Source organism: Silurus meridionalis, chromosome 1, assembly GCF_014805685.1.
Source record: "Silurus meridionalis isolate SWU-2019-XX chromosome 1, ASM1480568v1, whole genome shotgun sequence".
Classification (NCBI taxonomy): Eukaryota; Metazoa; Chordata; class Actinopteri; order Siluriformes; family Siluridae; genus Silurus; species Silurus meridionalis.
This window is the reverse complement of record NC_060884.1, coordinates 35,154,687-35,182,472: the sequence shown is the minus strand read 5'-3', so window position 1 is coordinate 35,182,472 and position 27,786 is coordinate 35,154,687. Positions and strand designations below refer to the sequence as shown.

Genomic DNA, 27,786 nt, shown 5'->3' with positions numbered 1-27,786 from the left:
GTTGAGATGCTGGAGCTTCTGTATACTGGTTTTTGGGCCGATGAGCAAAATCTCCGTCTTATCAGAATTTAATAATAGAAAGTAATGAGTCATTCAGTCTCTTATTTCTTTAACACACTCAGTTATCCGGGTTAATTGAGCGTATCATCTGGTTTAGATGAGATATATAGTTGGGTATCATCAGCATAACAGTGGAAGCTAATTCCATGCCTTCTAATAATATTTCCTAACGGAAGCATGTATATTGTGAAGAGCAGGGGTCCTAGAACTGAACCTTGTGGCACGCCATAATTCACTAGCATTAGCCTGTATAGCTCTCCATTTAAATCTATGAAATGGTAACGATCAGACAGGTAGGATTTAAACCAGCTTAATGCCTGTCCCTGAATGCTGAAGTAATTCTGTAAGCGATCTAGGAGGAGATCATGATCTATAGTGTTGAATGCAGCACTAAGATCTAATAAAACTAACAGCAAAATGAAGCCTTGGTCTGAAGCTAAAAACAGGTCATTAGTGATTTTAACTAGAGCAGTTTCTGTGCTATGATGGGGCCTGAAACCTGACTGAAACTCCTCAAAGATATTGTTCTCTTGTAAGTAGGAACAAAACTGGGCAGCGACAATCTTTTCTAAAATCTTACACATAAATGGGAGATTTGAAATTGGTCTGTAATTCGATAGAGTGTTTGGATCCAGATTAGGTTTTTTAATGAGGGGCTTAATAACTGCTAACTTGAGGGATTTAGGGACATGTCCTAACGATAGTGAAGAGTTAATAATATTCAGAAGAGACTCACCAGCTGTATGTAATACTTCCTTCAGTAGATTTGTTGGAATTGGATCTAACTGACATGTTGTTGATTTAGCTTTGATAATAACATCATACAGCTCTTCCTGTCCTACACATGTAAAACAGTGGAGTTGTGGAGTTGTAGGTTAGAATTAGTCAGGAGATGATCTCAGAGGTTAGACCTCCACAATTGTTTATTAATACTATACATTTTTCTCAGTGAAGAAATTCATAAAGTCGTCACTTCTAAAGTGTTAAACTGTGCAGACGTCCGTGTCCACAGCGACGTACAAAAGTGCTTTGAGTCTCTATTAATGAATAAATCCACACTGGTACACTGGATTACACACTGAAGATAAATCAGTCTACAACTCTGTTGAGAGGTTAAGTGTTTCAGGAAAAGGAAGGTCTTCAACTGCATCACATCTTCTCTCCTGTTCTCCAGAATACACACAATCTTCTGGTAAAGACAAAAACATCCCATTTGGATTCCACAATACTTTCTTCCACTCATTCACTGTCCAAACGCTGTTTTATCTCTTAATTAAACCCACAGAGGACTCAGTGTTTCTACACTGGGGCCTGAATTTGTGGGATTATGGGAAGCTTCATAATCTTTACAGGAAGATAGTCTGATGGTGAGATGGTGATTATCCCATCAGGGATTGAGCCAGTCTGCAGTGTTTATTCTACACTTTACACATTCTCTTTCATTAATATGTGCGATGTTCAAAATCTATTTTCACGTGCCTTTTGTTTATTTATTTGTGTGTGTGTGTGTGTGTGTGTGTGTGTGTGTGTGTTTGTCTCCCTCCCTCCCGGGTGATGAGTGTAATATTCAAATCGTCCAGTAGGTGTCGCTTTAAACGTCCAGGTCGCGTTGTGTTACAGGAATAGAAGAAGGCGTGCGGCAGTGTTGCTGATTGATGATCTGATCTCGGACTCTACTAATCATCTTTCCATTCCAATATTTCTGACAGGGTTTTACCTCCACACTTCCATCTGATCCGCTGGAGCTGAATTTGAGGAGCTTCACTGCGTTCTGCTGGAAACATCAAGGTAACTTCAACTCGGCTAACAGTGGCTCAATCCTAAACGGGTTTCTGCTCCCTACACTAGTGCACTACAGAGTCTACACTAGCGCTGTTTACTACACACCTGTAGTGCACTACAGAGTCTACACTAGCGCTGTTTACTACACACCGTAGTGCACTACAGAGTCTACACTAGCGCCGTTTACCACACACTCCGTAGTGCACTACAGAGTCTACACTAGCGCCGTTTACTACACACTCCGTAGTGCACTACAGAGTCTACACTAGCGCCGTTTACTACACACTCCGTAGTGCACTACAGAGTCTACACTAGCGCCGTTTACTACACACTCCGTAGTGCACTACAGAGTCTACACTAGCTGTTTACTACACACTCCGTAGTGCACTACAGAGTCTACACTAGCTGTTTACTACACACTACGTAGTGCACTACAGAGTCTACACTAGCGCTTACTACACACTCCGTAGTGCACTACAGAGTCTACACTAGCGCCGTTACCACACACTCCGTAGTGCACTACAGAGTCTACACTAGCGCCGTTTACTACACACCGTAGTGCACTACAGAGTCTACACTAGCGTTTACCACACACTCCGTAGTGCACTACAGAGTCTACACTAGCGCCGTTTACTACACACTCCGTAGTGCACTACAGAGTCTACACTAGCGCGTTTACTACACACTCCGTAGTGCACTACAGAGTCTACACTAGCGCTGTTTACTACACACCGTAGTGCACTACAGAGTCTACACTAGCGCCGTTTACCACACACTCCGTGGTGCACTACAGAGTCTACACTAGCGCGTTTACCACACTCCGTAGTGCACTACAGAGTCTACACTAGCGTTTACCACACACTCCGTAGTGCACTACAGAGTCTACACTAGCGCTGTTTACCACACACTCCGTAGTGCACTACAGAGTCTACACTAGCGCTGTTACTACACACTCCGTAGTGCACTACAGAGTCTACACTAGCGCCGCTTACTACACACCGTAGTGCACTACAGAGTCTACACTAGCTGTTTACTACACACCGTGAGTGCACTACAGAGTCTACACTAGCGCCGTTTACACACACTCCGTAGTGCACTACAGAGTCTACACTAGCGCTGTTTACTACACACCTCCGTAGTGCACTACAGAGTCTACACTAGCGCCGTTACCACACACTCCGTAGTGCACTACAGAGTCTACACTAGCTGCTTACCACACACTCCGTAGTGCACTACAGAGTCTACACTAGCGCTGTTTACTACACACTCCGTAGTGCACTACAGAGTCTACACTAGCGCCGTTTACCACACGCTCCGTAGTGCACTACAGAGTCTACACTAGCGCTGTTTACTACACTCCGTAGTGCACTACAGAGTCTACACTAGCGTTTACTACACACTCCGTAGTGCACTACAGAGTCTACACTAGCGCCATTTATTACACACTCCGTAGTGCACTACAGAGTCTACACTAGCGCTGTTTACCACACACTCCGTAGTGCACTACAGAGTCTACACTAGCTGTTTACTACACACTCCGTAGTGCACTACAGAGTCTACACTAGCGCTGTTTACCACACGCCCGTAGTGCACTACAGAGTCTACACTAGCGCTGTTTACTACACACTCCGTAGTGCACTACAGAGTCTACACTAGCGCCGTTTACTACACACTCCGTAGTGCGCTACAGAGTCTACACTAGCGCCATTTATTACACACTCCGTAGTGCACTACAGAGTCTACACTAGCTGTTTACTACACACTCCGTAGTGCACTACAGAGTCTACACTAGCGTTTACCACACGCCCGTAGTGCACTACAGAGTCTACACTAGCGCGTTTACTACACACTCCGTAGTGCGCTACAGAGTCTACACTAGCGCCATTTATTACACACTCCGTAGTGCACTACAGAGTCTACACTAGCGCTGTTTACTACACACTCCGTAGTGCACTACAGAGTCTACACTAGCGCCGTTTACCACACACTCCATAGTGCACTACAGAGTCTCTTGGATTCACAGCTACAGAGTGTAAATCAGGGAATTCTCCTAAACACTTGGCTCTATATGACTACGTGAACAGGTGGGCGGTGATTAATCAGGGATTAAGTATCAGTACTGATCTTTTCTAGAGGTAACAGTAGAAGGTACACTATATACGTGTTGTCTGTTTAGTCTTGTAGAGTCCAAGCTGAATGTTTAGTGTTACAGTTTTTATGTCTGTACTTTAGAGTCACTAACAGCTGTTTAACAGCTGGAACCAAATTCCTTGTGTGTGTCAACATACTTGGAAAATAAACTTGATTCTGATTCATCCATAAGTACTACCTTCCCTAAGGGCTCAATAAAGGTCTGACTCTGATTGTATCTCTTATCTTTGGATGCAGGAACATAACATTATCTCTTCACTTGAACTTGGAGACCCAAACCTGTTCCAGTATGCTCCTGTGCACTAAGCCAGCTCCATGAAGGTCTGCTTTCCAGTGGAAGACCTCCTGCTATAGAGCTCCAAGTCCTATTGAACACCCCAGGCCTCCTCACATTCTCACCTACCTGACTTTACTGATACCCTTGTAGCTGAATGAATCTCCATAATAATCTAGTGGAACATCTTCCCAGAAGAGTAGAGATCATTATCTTATTATTGTATGAAGCATTATAAAACCAAATACATAATTTCTTCATTAAAAAACAAACAAATTTGTGATTGTTGACAAATTTCTGTGAATTAAGTAATAAAACACACTTTAAAGAATATCAGCCGAGTTCTTCCTCTTCTGCAGTGTTGGAAAAGTGTGTGAGGTGGTAGAACTCAGCATGTGGTGATGAAGTCCACGGGTTCCAGACTGTAAACAGAAAGGAAGTTTAGCAAGTAATAAAAGTAATTGTATATCACTAATGATCTCAGTGTGTTCAGTTCACGTGTAACATATTTGAATATATTTGAATGTATTGTGTTGCACTGGAGGCCAAATGACGAATACCTTCAGTGTTGTCCAAATACTTATGGACTCCGATGTGTGCGAAATTAATGAATAAATGTTTTGTTTCCTTCTTCCTGCCTCTTCCCGATGCTGTTATGCGTTCTCCTGTCTTCTCCTGATCTCCTCCATTCTACACCTCCTGGATTTCTCCACAAGAACATCCAGATCTCCAGCCGGGATGAAATCGGGCGAAATGAAGCGCGAGAACCCGGAGTCCTCACTCAGCCCCGGTTCTCCTCAGAGCTCATCTTTACTCCTGAACACGTCTCGGTGTCGCAGACGAGCGAAGAAAGAAGGACATCAGTGTTCGGAGTGCGGTAAGAGCTTCACCCATTCGAGCACCCTGAGAGAGCACCAGCGCATGCACACGGGGGAGAAGCCGTACACGTGTTCACACTGCGCCAAGAGCTTCAGTCAAAGGAGCACGCTCATAAAACATCACCGGATCCACACGGGAGAGAAACCGTACCGGTGCTCGCAGTGCGGGACGAGCTTCAGCCAGAAGAGCCACGTGAAGAAACACCAGCGCATCCACAGCGGAGAGAAGCTGTATCGCTGCTCGCTGTGCGGGAAGAGCTTCATCGAGAGCGGCAATCTCATGAAGCACCGGCGCGTCCACACCGGGGAGAAACCGTACCAGTGCTCGCAGTGCGGCAAGAACTTCACCAGGTTGAGCAATCTGCAGCGGCACCAGCGCATCCACAAGGGCGAGAAGCCGTATCCGTGCTCGCAGTGTGGGAAGAGCTTCATCGAGAAGAGCAAGCTGATGAAGCACCAGCGCATCCACACCGGAGAGAAGCCGCATCAGTGTTTAAACTGCGGCAGGAGCTTTACAGAAAGGAGGACGCTCCAGCAGCACCTTCTCATCCACACTGGAGATAAACCGCACTGCTGCTCGGAGTGCGGGAAGAGTTTCAGAGAAAAGGCGGCTCTCCGAGTGCACCAGCACATCCACACGGGGCAGAAACCATATTACTGCCCTCAGTGTGGCAAAGGCTTCACCACACACAGGAGCTTCCAGCAGCACCAGCGCATCCACACCGGGGAGAAGCCGTACCAGTGCTCCCAGTGCGCCAAGAGCTTCAGTAACCAGAGCAACCTGCGGGAACACCAGCGCACCCACAGCGGGGAGAAGCGCTACCAGTGCCCACAGTGTGGGAAGAGCTTCATCAGACGCAGCAATTTACAGAGACACAAACACCTTCCTGCCCCCGCGCTCGAGAAGATCCTGCACCTCTCTCCGTGTGAAGGTCTACAGATCAACTAGCGCTTTTAATGGACACTTGATACTATCTGGAGAAGAATTCTTCATTCATGTCAGAAGAATCCCCATGGAACTGTGAAGTAACTAAAAGAGGAAACGCTTTTTCAGTATTTTATCTTTGCGAGAAGCAAAGCAGGAAATGTACACCGTGGGGCCAAATGTTGGTCTCCTAGTTTAAGAATAAAAAGCGTCCTGTAAAACTGTGACTGTGTGTAACAGCTTGGAGAAGAAGCACGTATGGCCCGGGAAGGCGGGTGTCCCGATACTTTTGGTCCGGCAGTGTGGATTGTACATGATGTTAATAATAAATAATGATTTGATGTGAAGATTATTTATGAAGATCATGTTGTAAGTTAATGGTCATAACACTAATAGATTTTATAATAAAAATAAAAAAGAATCTCCGATGAACCTGAGGGTTTATTTCAGATGATTTATTTTAGAACTTATTACACAAACGATTGATTTATTGATTTCTTCAATTAGCATTTTACACAATAAAAACAGCACACACACACACACACACACACACACGTGCGGTTGTGCCTGCGTTCTCTCCACGTACAGAGTTGTTATAAACAGTAACACCTGAGACCCTTCATAGTGTGTTATAAAGGTGGAAGTTCTCACACCAGGCTGTGGATTTTTACCTTCTACCACTTCAGCTTTGAGGAGTTCAAGCTGTTATTGACGTTTGCAGAGTGAAACCGACTGAATGGATCAAAATAACGCTTCATTTTCCTTGTAATTTATATACGACTCGTTACAGCTACAATTCTGCTGCTCCGCATCACACACACAGATAAAGTAGTGCAGAAGATTCCATTTATTCAGTCAGAAACTTCTGAAGAAAAATATCATTAAATGAATGTTAGTAATATTTTGGACTCTATATATTTATTTTAACATCGTGACCCTCCAGTCCAGTGTCGGATGCTTCGCCCCCTGAGCGACTGCCTCAGTAATAAGTACATGTTCAGGTTATTGAGTGACTGTATATTAGGGATGGTAAGATGTGATGCACTGATAAAAAAAGTGTGCATCGGATACAAGTTAGCATTTGTTTCACGATGCATCGTTTTTTTAACACATTTGATTTGTAAAACATTACATTTTTATATCTTTATTATTAGAAGTGCTAAACGTTTATTATTAAGAAATAATTTATGGTTGATATTTAATATGTGGATCGATTTCTCTTCACTAAACTCTTACTCGAGCGCGTTCTCTCAGCACCGCTGCTGCTACGTGAACATGACGTATCAACACTACGGAGACGGAGGCGTGTCCTGAGAGTCACATAGAATACAGATTAACATGGCAGAGGCAGAGCTGTAACTTCCTGCAGACACAACAGGAAAAGAACAACTAGTTTTTTTTGCATCTTTCTAAATTTTTATTTAAAAGGTGTGTGTTTGCTGTCTGTCTGAATCAAAGAAATAAAAGTGAATTTTCAGTACTATATTGAATTGCAGAACATCAGATTTTTTCCATTGAATCGTTTAGCATTAAATAGCATTGTGTTGAATCAAATAGAAATCACTAATGACCTGTTTTTAGTTTCAGACCAAGGCTTCATCTTGCTGTTAGTTTTACTAGATCTTAGTGCTGCATTCAACACTATAGATCATGATCTTCTCCTAGATCGCTTACAGAATTACATCGGCATTCAGGGACAGGCATTAAGCTGGTTTACATCCTACCTGTCTGATCGTATTAAACATTAAATGGAGAGCTATCCAAGCTAATGCTAGTAAATTATGGCGTGCCTCAAGGTTCAGTTCTAGGACCTCTGCTTTTCACAATATACATGCTTTCCGTTAGGAAATATTATTAGAAGGCATGGAATTAGCTTCCATTGTTATGCTGATGATACCCAGCTATATATCTCATCTAAACCAGGCGATACAGCTCAATTAACCCGGATAACCGAGTGTGTTAAGGAAATAAAAGACTGAATGACTCATAACTTGCCACTATTAAATTCTGATAAGAGGAGATTTTGCTCATCGGCCCAAAAACCAGTACACAGAAGCTCCAACATCTCAACCTACATTTAGACGGATGTTCTGTAACCACTAGTTCAACAGTAAAAGACCTGGGAGTTATTTTAGACAGCAACTTGTCTTTTAAAAATCGCATCGGACTCATTAACGGAGATGCACATACCTAATGTGTGTGTGTGTGTGTGTGTGTGTGTGTGTCTCCCGAGTGTGGAGTGTAATATACAGATGCTCCAGTAGGTGTCGCTGTGAGCGTCCAGGTCGCGTTGTGTTACAGGAATAGAAGAAGGCGTGCGGCAGTGTTGCTGATTGATGATCTGATCTCGGACTCTACTAATCATCTTTCCATTCCAATATTTCTGACAGGGTTTTACCTCCACACTTCCATCTGATCCGCTGGAGCTGAATTTGAGGAGCTTCACCATGTTCAGGGTATGGGGGAATAAAGTGATCTACAAATCTTCATGGTTTCTATCTGTAATGTGTGTAATTGAGAAGAAGCAATCAGAACAGTTCGTTTTGTTTGTATTTAGTTGTTATTTCCTGGAGGTATAAACCAGGTGTATATTTTTAAGTAAAATTAGTATTTATTTATTTATTTATTTATTTATTTATTTATTTATTTATTTATTTATTTATTTATAAGTATTTGCTGTCATTAGGGATGGCTGTGATTGTGGGCGGGGTTTACTTTATGAACACCCTTGATTGGCTGTGACACGGAGCATGCGCAGTATGAACACAGCGCCAGGATTTATAATGATTTCAGGCTGTAGTTCTGCAGGAATCAAATCCTGATACCTTTCAGTTGTGTGTGTTCCACAGCACACAAAGCAGCTTTACATGGAGGAATAGATCACAAATATAATAACCAGAAGTTTACTAATGAGAGGTGATGGTGGTGAGGGAACAAAATCCCTGAGATGGTTTGAGGTGTCTTCTCATGGGCATTATTTAAGTTTCTTGACCTTCACTGCTGTTATTTGAACATTACTGTGCACGTTCTCTATGGTCTCTTCTGTCCCACCTTTCAGTACTATGAGTGCAAAAGTCATCTATGAATTCCTTTCTGGTTGTTCCTGAGGTAAGTCTTGTTCCTTCTGACATTGTGGCACATGATATCCACGTGGTTTCTCAGGTGGCCAGAGGAGACCTGCCCCTGGTTATTACTGTACATGGGTCACCTTTTGTAGCTGGCTCTTCTCAAGGTTTCTCTGTAGAAGTTCTCTGCAGGTTGTGGGCCAGAACTAGTGCTCGAGTAAGCAATGATTTGGCTGATGCTTCTGACTCATGAGTAAATTTAGACTTTTTTAAATGTATATGTTACAGAGACGTCTTTTTGGGGTTGTGCATCTCCATAACTGAGGCCGATGTGATTAGCATCTCCACGTATAGGGAACAATACGTTACATTAAACTAGCAGTTCTCAAACTTTTCTCTGCCATGTCTCACTTTAGAGGGGTGGATTTTTAAACCCCACCTGTTCTCCATCACCCCGGAAAAATGTAATGAAATACTTAACGTTTAAATTGTATTTATTTATTGAAATATCAAGTTTTAAATCAAGTTCATTAAGTGCAAAAATAAAGAAAATAAAAGTGCAGATGTGTTCACTGTTCTAACTCATTTAGTTTTCAGTTACTTGCATTAATGACCTGCTTGACTAAACTAATGAATTGGTTGTGGTTGCTTTGAGTCTATGAACTTTATTTTAATAGAGTAAATCATTTGTTTGACTCCATGAAATAAATTTTTATAAGAGAAAATCATAAATAAAGATGAATAAATGAAGAACACAAAAATAATTAAATCCTGCCATTTATTGCGCACCACCTGTCATGTCTTTATTCCCCACTAGGGGGCGGCAGCCCACACTTTGAGAACCACTTAATTAAAGATATCTATGACGCAGCTACTGATACGATTCACATCTATTACGACACAATGCGATCCGATTTAATTTTGACTCAACACAGTGTGATTCAATGCACTTCGATGTGATGGAAAATATGGTACAGAAAGTTGACTTTTATTTCTATGGTTCAGTCAGACAACAAATCAACAATTGACTCAAGTGCTTTCTGACTTCTGACTCGTGGCCCTTTTACGCCTTTGTAGTGCAAAGAAAAAAAATAAGATTTAAAAAATTGGAGAGAAAAATGAATAAAACCAGTTGTTCTTTTCCTGTTGTGTCTGCAGGAAGTTACAGCTCTGCCTCTGCCATGTTAATCTGTATTCTATGTGACTCTCGGAGGACTCGGAGGACATGGAGGACACGCCCCCGTCTCCGTAGTGTTGATACGTCATGTTCACGTAGCAGCAGTGGTGCTGAGAGAACGCGCTCGAGTAAGAGTTTAGCGATGAAAAAGGATCTTCATATCAAATATTGGTTTGAATCTTACCATCTCTAATTTACTATGTTCACTGATCTTCTTAAAAGTCCTGAAAACAGTTGATCACTTTACAGACGAGAATGTGATGTGGTGTATAGATCAAGGAATGTTAAAACATTCACCATTTCATTTCTTTCTGATCCAGATGATTGAGTGGTGTCCAGTCTTCCCTTTCTATCTTCTTTTTTACTTATCTGATATCTGACCTCTACAAGAACATCCAGAGATCCTAGGATGAAGTCAGAAAAGTGTGAGAATCAGGAATCCATACAGAGCTCCAGTACATTTCACACCAAGACTTCTCATTTGGAAAAGAAACCCCCACCCCTGCTCACACTGTGGGAAGAGTTTTAGCCAAAAGAGCACTCTCAAACAACACCAGCGCATTCACACAGGTGAGAATCCATATCACTGCTCACTGTGTAGGAAGAATTTCTCCAGCCACAGTAGTCTTCAGAGACACGGGCACATTCACTCAGGAGAGAAGCCGTATCGGTGTCCGTACTGTGGGAAGAGTTTTATTGAGAGCGGCGATCTCGTAAAGCACCGGCGCATTCACACTGGAGAGAAACCGTATCGGTGTTCAGACTGCGGGAAGAGCTTTACACAGAAAAGCAACCTCGGAAAACACCTGCGCGTTCACTCCGGAGAGAAACCATACCGCTGCTCAGAGTGCGGAAATGCTTTTACGCAAGGAACCGATCTCCGAGTGCACCAATGCATTCACACGGGAGAGAAACCATATCACTGCTCACAATGCGGAAACCGGTTCATTAGCCGGAGCTGTCTCCTGCAACACCAGCGCGTTCACACGGGAGAGAAACCGTATCAGTGCTCACAATGTGTCAAGAGGTTCAGCGAGAGACGAAACCTTGTACAGCACCTGCAAATCCACAAAATAGAGAAACCATATCAGTGTTCACACTGCGGGATGAGTTTTAACAGACAGAGCAATCTCCAGCAACACCGGCGCGTTCACACCGGAGATAAACCGCATGGGTGTTCCGACTGCGGGAAGAGGTTTAACCGAGAGGACGCTCTGCGGGAGCACCAACACGTCCACACGGGACAGAAACCCTATTACTGTTCAGCATGTGGGAAGAGTTTCACTCGGCATGGTAGCCTCCGGCAGCACCAGCGCATTCACACAGGAGAGAAACCATATCGCTGTTCACACTGAGTTTTTCTACACACAGAGACTTTAAACAACACAAACACATTTACACGGATCTTCTGCAGAGGTCTAATCTAAAAGTTTGATATATATTCTGTTGTAAAAATGTGTTGGATTGTTTAAGTTTCAAATTTAATTTGATAAAAGTATTGGACATGATGAAGATAAAATCGCTTATGAATTGGGATGAAAATCAAAGTCACGCTGCATTAAAATATATGGATTCTTTTCTCCTGAACTCTTGACTGTACACACTAGTGACGAGTCGTTCATCAACAATTTGTTCATTTTGGACGAGTCTTTAATCTACTTCTTTCGGCTTCTCCTATTAGGTGTCGCCACAGCGGATCATCCGTCTCCATACCCTCCTGTCCTCTACATCTGCCTCTTTCACACCAACTACCTGCATGTCTTCCCTTACCACATCCATAAACCTCCTCCTTGGTCTTCCTCTTTTCCTCCTACCTGGTGGCTCCATCCTCAGCATTCTCCTACTGATATACCCCATGTCCCTCCTCTGCACATGTCCAAACCATCTCAATCTCACCTCTCTCACCTTGTCTCTAAAACGTCCTACATGCCCTGTTTCTCTAATAAACTCATTTCTAATCCTGTCCATCGTCATCACTCCCAACGAACATCTCAGCTCCTCCACCTTCTCCACCTCTTCTCCCTGCAATCACACCACTCCACTGCCCTTCCTCTCATTCACACACATGTACTCTGTCTCACTCCTACTGACTTTCATTCCCCTTCTCTCCAGCATGTACCTCCACCTCTTCCGGATCATCTCCACCTGCTCACTACTCTCACCACAAATAACAATATCATCCACAAACATCATAGTCCACAGAGACTCCTGTCTGACCTTGTCCTTCAACCTGTCCATCACCACTGCAAACAGGAAAGGGCTCAGAGCCGATCCTTGATGCAGTCCAACCTTCACCTTGAACCAGTCTGACGTTCCTACTGCACACTTCACTGCTGTCACACTGTCCTCATACATGTCCTGCACCACCCTCACATACTTCTCTGACACACCAGACTTCCTCATACAATACCACAACTCCTCTCTCCACCCTGTTGTACGCTTTCTCTAAATCCACAAACACACAATGCAACTCCTTCTGACCTTCTCTATACTTCTCCATCAACATTCTCAAAGCAAATAATGCATCTGTGGTGCTCTTCCTCAGCATGAAACCATACTGCTGCTCACAGATGGTCACCTCTTCTCTCAGCCTGGCTTCCACTACTCTTTCCCATAACTTCATGGTGTGACTGATCAACTTTATTCCCCTGTAGTTACTGCAGGTCTGCACATCTCCCTTATTCTTAAAGATCAGTACCTGCACACTCCTTCTCCATTCCTCATGCATCTTCTCACCTTCCAAAATCTTATTACACCATCTACCACTTCATCTAACTCACTCCAGAATTTTTTCTTCTCCTCCATCTCACAGCCCACTTGTTGAGCATAAGCACTGATGACATTTATCATCCTCCCTTCATCTTCCAGCTTTACGATCATCACCCTATCAGAAACTCTCTTCACCTCCACTACACTCTTACTGTACTCTTCCTTCAGAATCCCCCCTACACCATTTCTCTTTCCATCCACACCATGATAGAACAGTTTAAACACCTCCAATGTTCCTGCTCTTACTCCCTTTCCACTTGGTCTCCTGAACACACAACATATCTACCTTTCTCCTCTCCATCATATCAGCTCCCTCTCTCCCTTTACCAGTCATAGTACCAACATTTAAAGTACCAACCCGAACCTCTACTCTCCTACACTTCTCCTTTCCCTGCTGTCTCTGTAGACGTCTTCCTCCTCTCCTTCTCCTCCTTCAGCCAACAGCAGCACAGTTTACACCAGTACCCTGTTGTTAATGATACCTGTGGTGGTTGTTGGTAATCCGGGCCTCGACCGATCCGGTATGAAATTCTGATTCCTGATCCGTATATTAGATTTAGCAGATGTTTTACGCTGGACGTCCTTCATAACACAAACCTCCACATTTATCCAGACTTTAGACCGACACTGAGACTCTCCTGACCTGTGTATCACGTGACTCCCAAATACAGTGGAACCTCGGGTTACGAGCGCCCCTGGATACGTAAAATTCAGGTTAAGAGTCGCAATTCATAAAAAATGTTGCCTCTAGTTACGAGAAATTTTTTAGGATACGAGCGTTGCGCACGGAAAAATCGGAGGCAGGTTAGTTTTTTGTACGCATCGCCACGTGCTCTCGCTGCGCTCTCGTGCAGCACATACACATCCGCTCGTCGCTCTAACAGTGTGGAATTACTGAACTTTAAATACTGTACGTATTCGTAATTTGTATCGGGATACGAGCTTTTCAGGTTAAGAGTAAAGTGATGGAACCAATTAAACTCGTAACCCGAGGTTCCACTGTACACTATGCAGTTTTTTTATATATATATATAAAATGTATGTATATATAAATTGGTTGTTGGTTGGTGTATGTGGACGTGTCGGGGGATCTCTATATTGAACAAGTAACATTTTTATTTTATTTCTGATCAAATGATTGAAATAAATTAAATGATGTTCGTTTAACGAGATTAAAATAATCAAGTCACTAAAATGATTAAAACTTCCAATCATTAGTACACAATAATGTAAGAAATATTATGGTAGAAATTTGTATAAATTCAGAGTTAAAACAGAGAAAAGTTTTCTTTGTAGGTTCTGTAAGGGTTTTTTTACACCTCGTTTGTTGAACCCTTTCAGTCGCTCTCGGAGCGGTTCAGCGTGTCTATGTAAACAAACCATGTAGAATAGAAAAGCCTTTATTTGTCACATATACGTTACAGCACAGTGAAATCAGTTCTTCGAATATCCCAGCTTGCTCGAATTCTGGGGTCAGAGCGCAGGGTGGGCCATGATACGGCGCCCCTGGAGCACAGAGGGTTAAGGGCCTTGCTCAAGGGCCCAAGAGTGGCGATACCGGGGATTGTACCCCTGACCTTGAGATCAGTAACCCAGCACCTTAACCACTGAGCTTCACTCCCCCATGTGATCTCAGACCCCCTAAAAGGACCTAAAAGCGAACCGTATTCAGACCACCTCCGGAGGTGTGGTTTGTGGTTTCATATCTTTGTGACATGCGAGAGCAATGAGATCCCGGTCCGATTCGCGTTTCCTTTCGACACGTGTACCTGGGGGCGTGTCACACCTGCGACTCACTGTTTTTTCTTTGTAACAGAAGACATTTGGAGGTTCTTTTAAATAAGCATTAAATCTAAAACTTTTTCAGACATGGTTTTGATTTGTGTATCAGATTTTTTTGTATTAAAAACACAACCCAGTAATGTTTAACTAAGCACTTTGTTTTTGTGATTATTATATAGTTTACAGATGGAATGTTCAGATGTTAAAATCACTCATTACATTTAAAAAAAAAATCTATAATAATAAACCAACTTAACTGGAACAATACACAACAATTCTGATGTCTTTTTTATTATATAATTGCTTTGAAAAAGAAACAATAATCACTTAAAAAAAAATGAAATGCATCCTATTGTGAATAAAAAAAAACCCCAATGTTATAAATACATGAAATAATGAAATGCGTTTTTTGCAACACTATGGACAGTCAAAACGGATCTTTTTGGGAAAACAATCCAGAAATGTTCAAACAAAACCATTCTTTATTTGTTTATACTTCTTTTTAAAATGTATTTTATACAGGATTTTATACAGTCAGTGGAGACACGGCCCGAACCGAACTTTTCATTTCATTCAGTTAAATTAACAGACATCATGATGAAGCAGCTGCACAGAAATAAATCGATTCAGGACATGAATTTGTCCCAAATGAGCGAAAACCTTGAAAGTAATAAAGTATATAGTCATTCATTAAAGTTACATCATAAAGAGATTTGAGAGGAAAATTGTTCATATTAAATACAGTTCAAAATCATATTCATGGTCAGGAAGTATCTTCAGGATGTCCATCCTCAGCAGCATTCTTTTTATATTCACAATTTAATTCCTAAAGTCAGAAGTCCTGCATCAGAGCAGGTTAAGGGCCTTGCTCAAGGGCCCATCTGCCTCACTTTCTGAGCCACCACTGCCCTAAGGCTCATCTGGAATTTGAACCTGGGACCTGCAGATCTTGTCCCAGAGCACAGGTGTTGGGGCTTGGAGCCTTGACTTTCTAATTAGTAACCCAGAAGATTGATCATTAGGTCACCACTACTTCCTGCACAGCTGTTAACCGTATGGTGTGCTCTTGATTCCGGCTGTGTTTCTCAAAAGGGTATCAGGACTGATCTGATAGATCTGATCTACAATTAAGATGTATGTAAATTCAGAAGCAGAACACCTCAGCACCAGGTATGGAATTTCTCTGGGTATCAGTTTATATTAATATACATATATATATATATATTTATGGCATCTAAAAATTTTATGTCGTTCGAAGGCTGCTAGTAACTTTGTGGCACCAAGGGGATGTTCATTTTTTTTTTAAAAGAGCGGGCTTGAGGGTTGTTTTCCTCACACCCCATGTTCTAAGAGCTCTGGAGTCCCTTACTGTCCCTCTTGAAGTCCCCAATGCTAAACAGCACGTCTTTGTCGTGTGGTGGAAAAATAAACAAGTGAAACAAGTTTCAAAACTCAGCACTTACTGGGAGAAAGCAAGAGAAAAAGGTTCATTTGGCACTTCTGCAGAAGGTGTGCATCCTGGTCTTCTCAGAACATGAGCAGACAGAAGAAGCTCTGAGCTTAAACTTTGTAGAAAAACAGTACTTATTGAAGCATTCTCTACCATGTAACAGAGTTTGTGTGTCACCTTGATGCACAAGCACACACTATCTCATAACTGTGTGGAAAGATGTGTGAGGACATCTAGAAAGAGTCCAACACATAGTTTAACAGAGATACATTTTCTCACTACATGGTTGTGTATGGAGAGCTACGGTATCCAGAGTAATGTCCAGAGTAATGTCCAGAGAAATGTCCAGAGTAACCACACAGAACAAACCACATCCTCCTAAACTGTTTGATCACTACAGGGTCAATATTCACAATCGGGCTGCACAATGACGCCCTAAATCATAGTAATAAATCATGATGGTCTGAAACCCCTGTAGGGACCTCAAGAGCAAAACCACGTTTCCTTTAGTGCGCTGTTGAGTGTCAGAATCGTCCTAATGTTTATGACTACAGACTGGGATGACTGGGTCTGAACTACTGCTCTGTGTTGGGTTGAGTCTGAGACTAAACAATGCTAAAAGAATGTGGGATTCTGATGGGAATGAGATGTTCATTCACACATACTTTGGAGAGATGAACTAAAGATTGTGAGCAAAAGTTCAGGCTTTTGGAAGAAATCCAATGTGTTTGTACAGTGTTCCTGCAGCGGTGATCGTATCTGTTTCACAGCATGCTGCGTACAGGTAAAGGTGCTGTATCCTACGCTGGAGAGTGATGCCGCCTGTCGGAGCAGATCTGAAGCCTGTTTATCTCAGATATCTGAAACTCGCTCGGCAGATAATACACTGCACTGAATTTGATGTTCATCAGCATCATGTTGTTTCCTCAGTGGTTCAGCAGTTAAGGCTCTGGGTTACGGGGGTTCAAGCTCCAGCACATCCAAGCTGCCACTGTTGGGCCCTTGAGCATAGCCCTCAACACTCTCTGTATCATGACTGACCCTGTGCTCTGGCCCCAGCTTTCTATCAAGCTTGGATATATATGGAGAAGGTGCTCACAGTGCTGTAATGTACACACTTTCTTCTGGCTCCTTTCTGCTACTTTAATCCTAACAGGTCCTGTTATTACCGGTTCTCTCAGCTGCTTTGGAGCTTTTCTCCAATCATCCTTAATAAGTCACAAAAACCACTTCACTGGTGTACTCTGTGTAAATGTGTATGTGACAAATAAAATTTGATTAGAAATAAGTTTATTAGATGGATGTTGCAGGTTGAACATTTTGGAGAGAAGGTGAGAGAGAAGTGCAGAGGAACATGGGGGCATATCAGTAGAAGAATGCTGAGGATGGAGGAAAACAGGAAGTCCAAGGAGGAGGTTTATGGATGTGGTGATTGAAGTCATTCAGGGGGCTGGTTTGAAAGAGGCAGATGTTTGAGACAGACAGACAGACAGACAGACAGATAGATAGAGCAAATAGTAGCAATTGTGCAAATTGACAAGTGCAGATAAACATGTGTATATGTGCAGCATGTCATATATATATATATATATATATATATATATATATATATATATATATATATATATATATATATATATGTATGTGTGTGTGTGTGTGTGTGTGTGTAAATACGTGTACAGCAAAACTATGTAAAGGCTATGGCGGTAGAAATGTGCAAATATCTAAAATTTACATTTAATATATTCAGAATTCATTCAATATATTCATAGTTTTCATTTAATTCTCTCAGGAATAATTTCCTAAAGCGGAATAATATAATATAATATAATATAATTAATATAATATAATTAATATAATATAATATAATATAATTAATATAATATAATATAATATAATATAATATAATATAATATAATATAATATAATATAATAATATACTGTATGTGTTCTGGAGATCAGGCGCGCTGTAATATACAGATGCTCCAGTAGGTGTCGCTGTGAGCGTCCAGGTCGCGTTGTGTTACAGAAACAGAAGAAGCCGTGCGGCAGTGTTGTTGTTTGATGTTGAGATATTTCTGACAGGGTTTTACCTCCACACTTCCATCTAATCCGCTGGAGTTGAATCTGAGGAGCTTCACTGCGTTCTGCTGGAAACATCAAGGTAACTTTATCTCAGTGGCTCAATCCTAAACGGGTTTCTGCTCCCTACACTAGTGCACTACAGAGTCTACACTGTTTATATCTCCAATCATGCGCAATGTTCTTCCAGTCCTCCTGAGGAACCGGAACAGTGCAGGAGTTATAATATTAATTAGTAATTAAATCAGTGTAAATCTTATTTTTCTCTTTTAAACGCTGCACTATAACATCAGGCCTCAGATTAATTCAGGAGTGTTTACACACCACATTTCATCTTTCATGGAGATCCTGTCATTTCAGGAGAACATCTCTGACCTTCTCTTGTTCCTGAGTCCCATCACCCACCAGGAAACGCTTCAGCTCACATCACCTGCCTTCACTTATACTACACTTTTACCACACACACACACACACACACACACACACACACACTGTTTGGCCAAAAGTATCAAGACACCTGACTTCTCCACCCATATGTTGTTCTTCCACAAACTGCACACAGTTGATTTTGAAGATTCAAACCTGTTTCAGCATGACAATGCTCCTGTGCACAAAGTCAGCTTTATGAAGATCTGCTTTCCATGGGTTGGAAGATGTGGAAGATCTCCTGCTTTAGAGCTCCAACCCGATTGAACATGATGAATGTGAACACTGACCACAAACCAGGAACCTCCTCACCTTCTCACCTACATCAGTACTGACTTTACCAACACCCCTGGTAGAATCTCCACATCATCTAGTGGAACATCTTCCCAGAAGCGTGGAGCTCATTATAACAGCACATGGAGACTAAATGTGGACTGAGATGTTCAAAAAGAGACACAAGGTCAGGTCAGGTGTCCACAAACTTTTGGCCATACAGTGTAAGTCAGGGTATTTTTCAGGTGTGGAGAGTGGTGACCTCAGACTTGATCACATGATCATGGATATGAACACATCAGGTGATGGGAGCTGATTGGGGGATGTGGGAGTTTAGTGGTTAGGATCTAAAGGTCATGAGTTCAAATCCCATCCACAGCAATCTGTCACTCGTGGGCCCCTGAACAAGGCCCTAAACCCCATCGCTGCTCAGGTGAATGGAGGAAATAAACGTCGCTCTGGATAAGGACACCTGATGAATGGCGTGAATGTGATTGCTGAGGTGAGCAGGACATGGGTTTGATGCCCACGCTAATCGCAGATCCACATGGAAGCAGGTGTATTTTACAGGAAGGTGTATAAACGTTCAGATGAACAGGGAGGTGACGTGACAAACGCAGAGAAACACACACATGGTGTTTCGTGTCGAACATGTCGTACGACTTAAATTCTGCATTGTTTTTGCATCTTCTCAATGAGAACATTCATGTAAACAACAACACTGAGTTTTTCTCTACAAGAGCATGGAGAGGAACCGACCACATGGCCAAACCAGGTGAGAATAAAATCCTAGAGGAGCCACCTGCCAAACAGGAAGTTACCTCAGCACCTGAGTGCACTGCAGATCTTCTCAGTTTATCTCTCCGACTTGATCTCGCACGATTCAGCATTTCTGCAGACGCTCCTATCCAGAGCGTCTCACACTCGAGCAGGTGAGGGGTCAGGGCCCTTGCTTCTGATCTGAACTGAGCCGTGATTGGTTACACCAGATGATCTGGTTTTCCGGGTGAACATTTTGTATGTTAAAATCCCAGAAGATCAGTGGACCATCTGGTTTAAAGAACCAAGTCATGGAAGTCATATTTCATGTCTTCATACTGTTGATGTGAACATGAAGCGCTGGAGCTGTCTCTGCATGATACTTTGACATTGTAGTTTGGTCACATGATTGGCTGATTGTTCTGATGGCTGTATAAATGAGCAGGTGTTCCTGTCCCACCATACACTTCACTCATGGACAAATGAGAGCATTATCAGAGCAGGGGACAACTCCAGAGCTTAGAATCTCTAAATGTATGCTCCTCTATGCTCTGGAGAACATCTCAGCCCTCTGATTATGGTCTGCACCAGTCGAGTAACCTGATTTCCAGATTTTAAAGCTGTCTGAAGTTCACCTTCTAGAATAAAACCATGTGGTGTTTCTGTTCTGTGTTCTAGATGAGTGGTGTTCTGTCTTCTCCTGGTGCCCACTTTCCAATCAATTACAAATTTACCTCCACGCGACCTTCAAAAGATCTGACTCGGACCACGGTGGAAGAGATCAAATGCGAGGATGTGGAACCTACAGAGAGCTCCACCAGCCAGCAGTGGACGCTGGGGACGTTCCTCGCGAACACCTCGTTCAGATTTATGCAGAAGGAGATCCACCAGTGCGCGCAGTGCGGGAAGAGCTTCAGCCAGAAGAGCAACCTGAACCAGCACCGGCGTATCCACTCGGGGGAGAAACCATACCAGTGCTCGCACTGCGGGAAGAGCTTCAACCAGAAGAGCAACCTCAAACAGCATGAGCGCATCCACTCCGGGGAGAAGCCGTACCACTGCAGTGACTGCGGGATGAGCTTCACGCAGAGGAGCCACCTGCAGCAGCACCAGCGCATCCACACCGGAGAGAGACCATACCACTGCATGGAGTGCGGGAAGAGTTTCAGCGACCAGAGCAACCTGCAGCAGCACCAGCGCATCCACACAGGAGAGAGACCGTTCCAGTGCTCGGCCTGCGGGATGAGTTTCACGCAGAAGGGAAACCTTCAGAAACATCTCCTGTTCCACACCGGGGAGAAGCCGTTCCACTGCCCGGAGTGTGGGAGGAGCTTTACACAAGCAGCCGACCTTCAGGAGCACCAACACGTTCACACCGGGGAGAAACCGTATTACTGTTCAGCCTGCGGGAAGAGCTTCACTCGTCACAGCAGTTTCCAGCGACACCAGCACGTCCACACAGGAGAGAAGCCCCATCACTGCACGGTGTGTGGGAAGGGTTTCACTAGACACCACAACCTGCAGAGGCACAAGCTCCTTCACACGCACGAGATCCAGGACATGCTGCAGTTCTCCTCAGATAGTGTGGACGTTACTGAGGTCCGTGCGATTTCACAGGTTTAATCAACACTAAGGAACTATAACTTTTTCTCCACTTTAAGGAGAAATGATGCACTACAGCAGAACGTTCTTCTGGGAAAGGACGAGGAGGGACACCACGTTGGAATACTAATGGCTGGAAGATGAGATACAGATATTAATCCATTGTGGAATGTGTGTCCAGATACTGACGTGTTCTGCTTCAGATCACTCTCAGAGTGAGACGACTTCCTACCTGAAGCACTTTGATTCTACGTGTGAACTTTGGCCACACCAGAGACCTGGAGTGGCATCATGTGGTGCTGGGATTTAAACCAATGACCTTCTGATTGGTAACCCAAAGCTTTAATCTTTAAACCACTGCTGTTCCACAATTAGACATGGTTTATGTCCAGCATCAATGTTCTCCCCACTAGAACTGAGAAAAACTATATGTTCAAAAGTTTGGACACCTGATCAAAGATTGCTATGTGCTTTTTAAACATCTCCTTCCATAGTTGCTGTTATAATGAGCTCCACTCTTCTGGAAAGATGTTTCGCTAGATTTTTGTGCCGATTCATTCAGTTACAAGACTGTTAGTAAAGTCAGGTAGTGATTTAGGTGAGAAGGTGAGAAGGCCTGGGGTGCAGTCAGTGTGCTGGCTTTGTGCACAGGGGCATTGCCATGCTGAAGCAGGTTTGGGTCTCCTAGTTCAAGTGAAGAGAAAAATTCATGCTCCTGCATAAAAGACGTCTGATACAATTGAACGCCTCCAAATTTGGAGATGAAGGAACCACAAATCACTGGAAAAGGCAGGTGTTCCAATATTTTTGTCCGTATTATGTGAGAGGTACAGGGAGGTTTTCAGAGACGATTCATGCAGTGCTGGTTCAAGTGGTAAATGACCTGCTACTGGACTCTGATCAGGGTCATGTCTCCTTGCTGGTGTTGCTGGATCTTACTATTATTTTACTATTGATCATAGCATTTGTAGCAACTCTCGGTACGAGGGGGTGAACATGGTGCACATGAAGTGGGGTGTGACGTGTAGCAGACGTGGGGAAAAAGGGGAAGTGTTCACCGGTGCTGCCTTTCTGCCGTCCTTCTCCAAAGCGGTGAGGAGCTGCCACGCTGATTACCTTCTCCGTGCCCTCCTTCCACGTGTCTCTGCTTTCCACAACAGTAGTGCTGAACTGCCGCTGTCCGTTCAGCACTACACCGACAGTGGTGTTCAGAGCAGTTTCTCTTTTTTGGGCGTCGTCACAATGCGCACGCACGCACACACACACACACACACACACACACACACACACACACACACACATGTATAGACAGTACCTTACAAAAGTGAGTGCACCCCTCACATTTCAGCAACTATTTTAGTATATATTCTAAAGGGACAAAACTATAAAAATTAAACGTGGATATATTTTAGAGTATCAGTGTGCGGTTTGTGTATCAGTATTGATTTACTGTGCTCTAAAAATAACAATAATTAACATTATTGTCTAAATAACTGAAAACAAAAGTGAGTCCACCCTCAGTGATAACAGCTGTACGTCGTGTAAACGTGCAAAGTCACATGTTCACTTCAAGTTTTTGTCTGCTTGACAGAATCATACAAACGTGTGTATCTTGTATTTGAGCACTTATAATTTGGTGCTTTGAGTCGATTGTCTCATATTGACCACTGGATGTTCTACATGTTCTCTCATTGCTTCAGGAATGAGAGAATAAACTGTGTGAGCCCTTCAGTGTCGTACTTTTCCTTTAGTGTCCCATTACACTGCAGCTTAATCAGTCTTAGATTTAATTCCTTAATTACAGCCACATTCGCTCCACAGAGAGGACACACAGGTTTACCAGCAGTGTCAGTAAACATCTACTCAGCCTTCCATCGGTATCAGAATCCACTTTTCTCTTCGCCACTGTGAGGCGCTGTTTTACAATAACTGTACAATAGGGTTAAATACATCAACAGAAGCTCGACTTGATTGACGCTGGAATGTTCTCACACACAATATTCACACTAAACACAGTTTTAACATGTTCACTGAGGGTGGACTCACTTTAGTCTCCAGTGATTTACACAATAATGTCTGTGTGTTATTTTTAGAGGACAGTAAAACTGTACTGCTACACAAACTACACATTCACTACTCTAAATATCTCCAGCTTTCAGTTCTACACTTTTGTCTCTTGAGAAGATCCTACAATGGCTGCTGAAATGTGAGGGGTTCACTCTATACTGTAGGTATAATTTATATATATATATATATATATATATATATATATATATATATATATATATATATATATATATATAATTTGGTTTGTCAATCATTCAAATATTTAATCACGATTAATTACATGATTGTCACGGGGTAACTCGTGATTAATCACACATTTGTATTTGTTCTAAATTAACCTTAAATTATACTTTTCAAGTGTTTAATATTCTAATTAACATGCGCATATACAAATATTAATGCTTAATGCAAATGTTTGTTCATTATTAGTAAAAACAAACTCAACATAGAGCATGAAGACTGATTACAAATTCTGGTGTTTTAAATGACGTAAATCTTCAGGACATCAAACTGAATTTTTGTTATGTTTCCACACGGACGGTTTTAATTGCCGGATGTGTTGCATCATGGCGGATTTCAGTGCTGATTTAAGACTCGGCACATCAGTAAAACAAATGTTTAGTTGTTAAAAAATTTTTTTTGCTGAGTTTATATCCTTTTACATCTGAGTAGAAAAAGGACGTGTGTTAAAGTTTTTTATTTTGCCTCTTTTATATATATTTATATTTTTTATAAAAATGGGTAAAGAAATGTGCGCTGCATTAATCGCACATTAATAAAATGCCGTAAAATGAATTTTTTACAACCTTGCAACTTTTTACAACACAAACGTGTGTGTGTGTGTGTGTGTGTGTGTATATATATATATATATATAAAGGCTGCAGCTAACAATTATTTTAGTAATCGAGTTTTCTACCGATTATTCTGTCATGTAATGGATTAAGCAGATCAGAACTTCTTCTTTGTTAAAGAGCAACACTAAATATAAAAGAGAAAATAAAACACGTCTCTTAAAATAAAGAACTAATTTGTTTCCTTTTAGAAAAATGCTGAAATTGTTCTCTTATTTTTCATTCAGCAGCATCTGTGTTGTATGGAATCCTGTTTCAGCCACATAAAAAAACTTAAGTTTGCCTAAATTCAACTTTAATTCTCGTAACTATGCGACATTTCTGGTGCGTGTTGTGGCCTGAAGTGTGAAGCTGTAGGTGTATGAACGAGGCTCCTCTGCTTCAGGTCTTGTTGCGTCTCCTCCAGAGCTGATTGTTAGAGAGTTTTCTCCAGGGATCAGAGGTTTAGTTTAATTCCATATGATTCTACTGATTGTAGCTCATTTCATGTTTAACGTGTAAAACGCACTACAGACGGGTGACGCTGCCTGATTGGATAAAAAAACGAGAAAATGCGAGAAAAGAGTCGGAAATGGGCAAACTTTTAAAAATATGACAGAAACAGGCTTCCATAGTGTTTAACTGTCCACAGTCAAGAGTTTAGGAGGTGGTGCGTCAGTAATAATGGTCCGTGGGGAAACACGGTGCTCTGTGTGGAGTTAAATGGACTAAAAAAAGTATCTTGTAAATAACTTGCCTTGATGTCTTTTTGTATTTGAATCGTTTCAGCCCTAATTACACACACACACACACACACACACACACACACACAGTGCATTCCTTTCAGCACTATGCCGACAGTGGTGTTCGGACCGGCGCAGGTCTGTGGCCCGTCTTCACACGTTACTCGCACGTTACTGAGAGTTCAGTGTGATTCAGAAGAAGCCATGTAAACAGTTCTAATTGATCCACGGACGCAGCCTCAGTCTGCTGATGCTCTTCTGCATGTTGGTGGTGACACGACAAACATCTGATTACAATCTGAACTGATTTCATTTCACTGCTCTGAATCGATTGTTGATTTATATAATTATGACCAAGTTAGAAAAAAATCATTAAATAAAATTGAGTTTTTAAGTATAAAATATATTTGTTTTCACATTTACAAGTAAATGTGTAATATAATAAATAATACACTGGATTCTTTGCTGTGAAGGTGAATTTCCTTTTATCTACAATATAAATGAAGACCCATGTGAATGATTTCAGGTGTGTACTGTTGAAGGTCGGGGGAGGGGTGAGGGGGGGGAGGGAGAGAGAATATAAGAGAGTAATGGGGAGAGAGAGAGAGAGAGAGAGAGAGAGAGAAAGAGAATATCACAGGTGTTATATGACCATTGTGCCTCTATAATGAGATCGATGGATGAAGATGAAAGTGAGCATGTGCAGGACGACTGTGTGAATCCTGTGAGTATGAGAATGCAGTTAGAACATCTTCAACATGTCCACAATGATCTTCATTTAATGTCATTAGCCAAATTAATTCTCTGTAAACTGTGTGGTTTTGGGTAAAAAATAATGACCATGAATAAAAAAGGACCTTCATACAGATTTTCTTCTGGCTTTTCTTTCACTTTTTTTCTGGTTGGCACGACAACAAGTTTTTGAGTTTCATGACAGTGTTCGGGGTTCAGACACACTCTCCCAGTTTAAGTGCAGATTAAAGACGTATGTTTTTAGCGAGTTCTACACATAACACACATCACATCATAACCTTGTGCTCCAGAACATCTGATCACATCACATTATCAACTTGTGCTGTTAATATCATGAACAGCAGCTACGCTAATTCCTCTCCACTGCTTCTCTTTCTCTCCCCATCCCGAGACACCCTGAGGTTCCTCCAGCTCCAGTCACATCCCACCTCATGAAGATTATGGACTTTAAAAAAGTAGATGCCTGCAACCTTCCTGAACCATCTAGAGACGTACCAGTGCCAATTGAATCCCACTTCATGTGGAGTTTGGACACTGGACCTTTTTGAGTGTTTAAAGGCTCTGGCATGGAGAAGCTGGTGTTGGATCTGTGTTGATCTCAGATGTTGAGCTATTTTATGAGTTGCTCAGTAGCTCCTAGTTTTATAACCATAATGACTGTAAAAGACTGTAGAAAGATCATCACTCATAATCACACACTCCAGTGCTCATGTTAGTTCTCACTGTCCAGTGTTCTGTAGTGTTTAAAGACTATAATCACACTCTTGATGTCACCCAGATGAGGATGAGGTTCTGCTTTTGAGTCTGGTTCCTCTCAAGGTTTCCTCCTAATAACATCTAAGGGAGTTTTTCCTTCATCACAGTCTCCATGCTGCTCTTCAGAGATAAACACACATCATTCACCTTCACTGTTAAATTCTGTAAAGCTGCTTTGAGACAGTGTGTGTTGTTAAAAGCGCAATAGAAATACACATGAGCTGCCCCTCAGACGTTATTGTCTGGTTTATTCCTGAATTTTCTGATTGTGTTCCTGAATCATCTATAAGCAATGCACATTGTCAAAAAGCAGTTTCACACAAATCTGCATCAAAGAATTAGATTCCTAAACTGAAGCCTGAGGCCTTTATTACAGTGAACACCATCAGGTCTGAGACTGTGCTGAGGACTTCAATAAGGATCTGCTTCTTCATCATTAATTTATGGTCCAAACTGACAGAAGATGAGGATTACTGATGACACCTCAATGTTTAGAGATTTAATTAACTTTTATTTTGACACCTGACCATCACATCCATGTGAAGTTCTTCTAATACATGCACCTTAAAGCAGACTGCGAGAAAATATGGATTTAAATCGTGTAATTTTAAAGAAACAATGTTTCTGAAACGTATCAGTCAGGATTTCAGGCCTCATCACTGCGCAGAAACAGTGCTGGTTAAAGTGCTAACTGACCTGCTACTGATCAAACACTGAGAAAATAAATCACAACAGATACTTCTAGTGGTTTTCACTCCCAATACCATTACAAACCATTAGCTGTTTGCCACTAAAACTCTTGCCAGATAGTGTCCACATACATAGTGCATTGCTGTACATAATTAAATCATCATCAAACCAAAGAAACCAGGGAAGAAACAGTGAAATCTGGAGGAGTGATTGTGAGCTCTATAGCAGGAGATCTTCCACTCTAAGAGAAACCAGCTGGAGCAGGTTTGGGTCTCCTGGCTGAAGTGAAGGGAAAACTCCTGAGATACATTAGGAAGAAACCTCGGAAGAAACCAGACTCAAAAGGGAACCTCGTGCTCATCTGGGTGACACCAAATGTCCATTAATTATAAGTCAGTTTGGTGTCCCGATTATTTTAGTGATGTGGCATTTAATTTAAATGAAATGTAATTACAATTTATTTAATGTTATACTATAACCGGGTGTGGAGT

The 27,786-nt window shown here is 42.1% G+C and overlaps 1 protein-coding gene and 1 long non-coding RNA gene across 2 annotated transcripts; both read left to right on the top strand.

The window, feature by feature from the left end:
* Positions 1–1,030: 1,030 nt before the first annotated feature.
* On the top strand, positions 1,031–23,705 carry LOC124382846 (zinc finger protein 271-like). Its single transcript, XM_046845139.1, has 7 exons — positions 1,031–1,848; positions 4,231–4,314; positions 4,627–6,093; positions 6,311–6,379; positions 10,914–11,605; positions 18,446–18,477; positions 20,532–23,705. The coding sequence occupies exons 3-7, from the start codon at positions 4,883–4,885 to the stop codon at positions 21,474–21,476; spliced, it is 2,949 nt and encodes a 982-aa protein (XP_046701095.1). The 5' UTR covers positions 1,031–1,848; positions 4,231–4,314; positions 4,627–4,882; the 3' UTR covers positions 21,477–23,705.
* LOC124383678 lies at positions 8,330–10,875 on the top strand. The gene is made up of 3 exons (XR_006925274.1): positions 8,330–8,526; positions 10,294–10,440; positions 10,633–10,875. It is a non-coding gene; the product is annotated as an uncharacterized LOC124383678 (long non-coding RNA).
* Positions 23,706–27,786: the final 4,081 nt, after the last annotated feature.

Bases quoted from the DNA above. Each gene is read 5' to 3' on its own strand.
- LOC124382846 (XM_046845139.1), top strand. From the start codon at position 4,883: ATGTTTTGTTTCCTTCTTCCTGCCTCTTCCCGATGCTGTTATGCGTTC. The intron at 11,606-18,445 runs GTAGCCTCCGGC...GTTGAATCTGAG, and splicing joins GAAGAGTTTCACTCGGCATG to GAGCTTCACTGCGTTCTGCT. The intron at 18,478-20,531 runs GTAACTTTATCT...TCTGTGTTCTAG, and splicing joins GTTCTGCTGGAAACATCAAG to ATGAGTGGTGTTCTGTCTTC.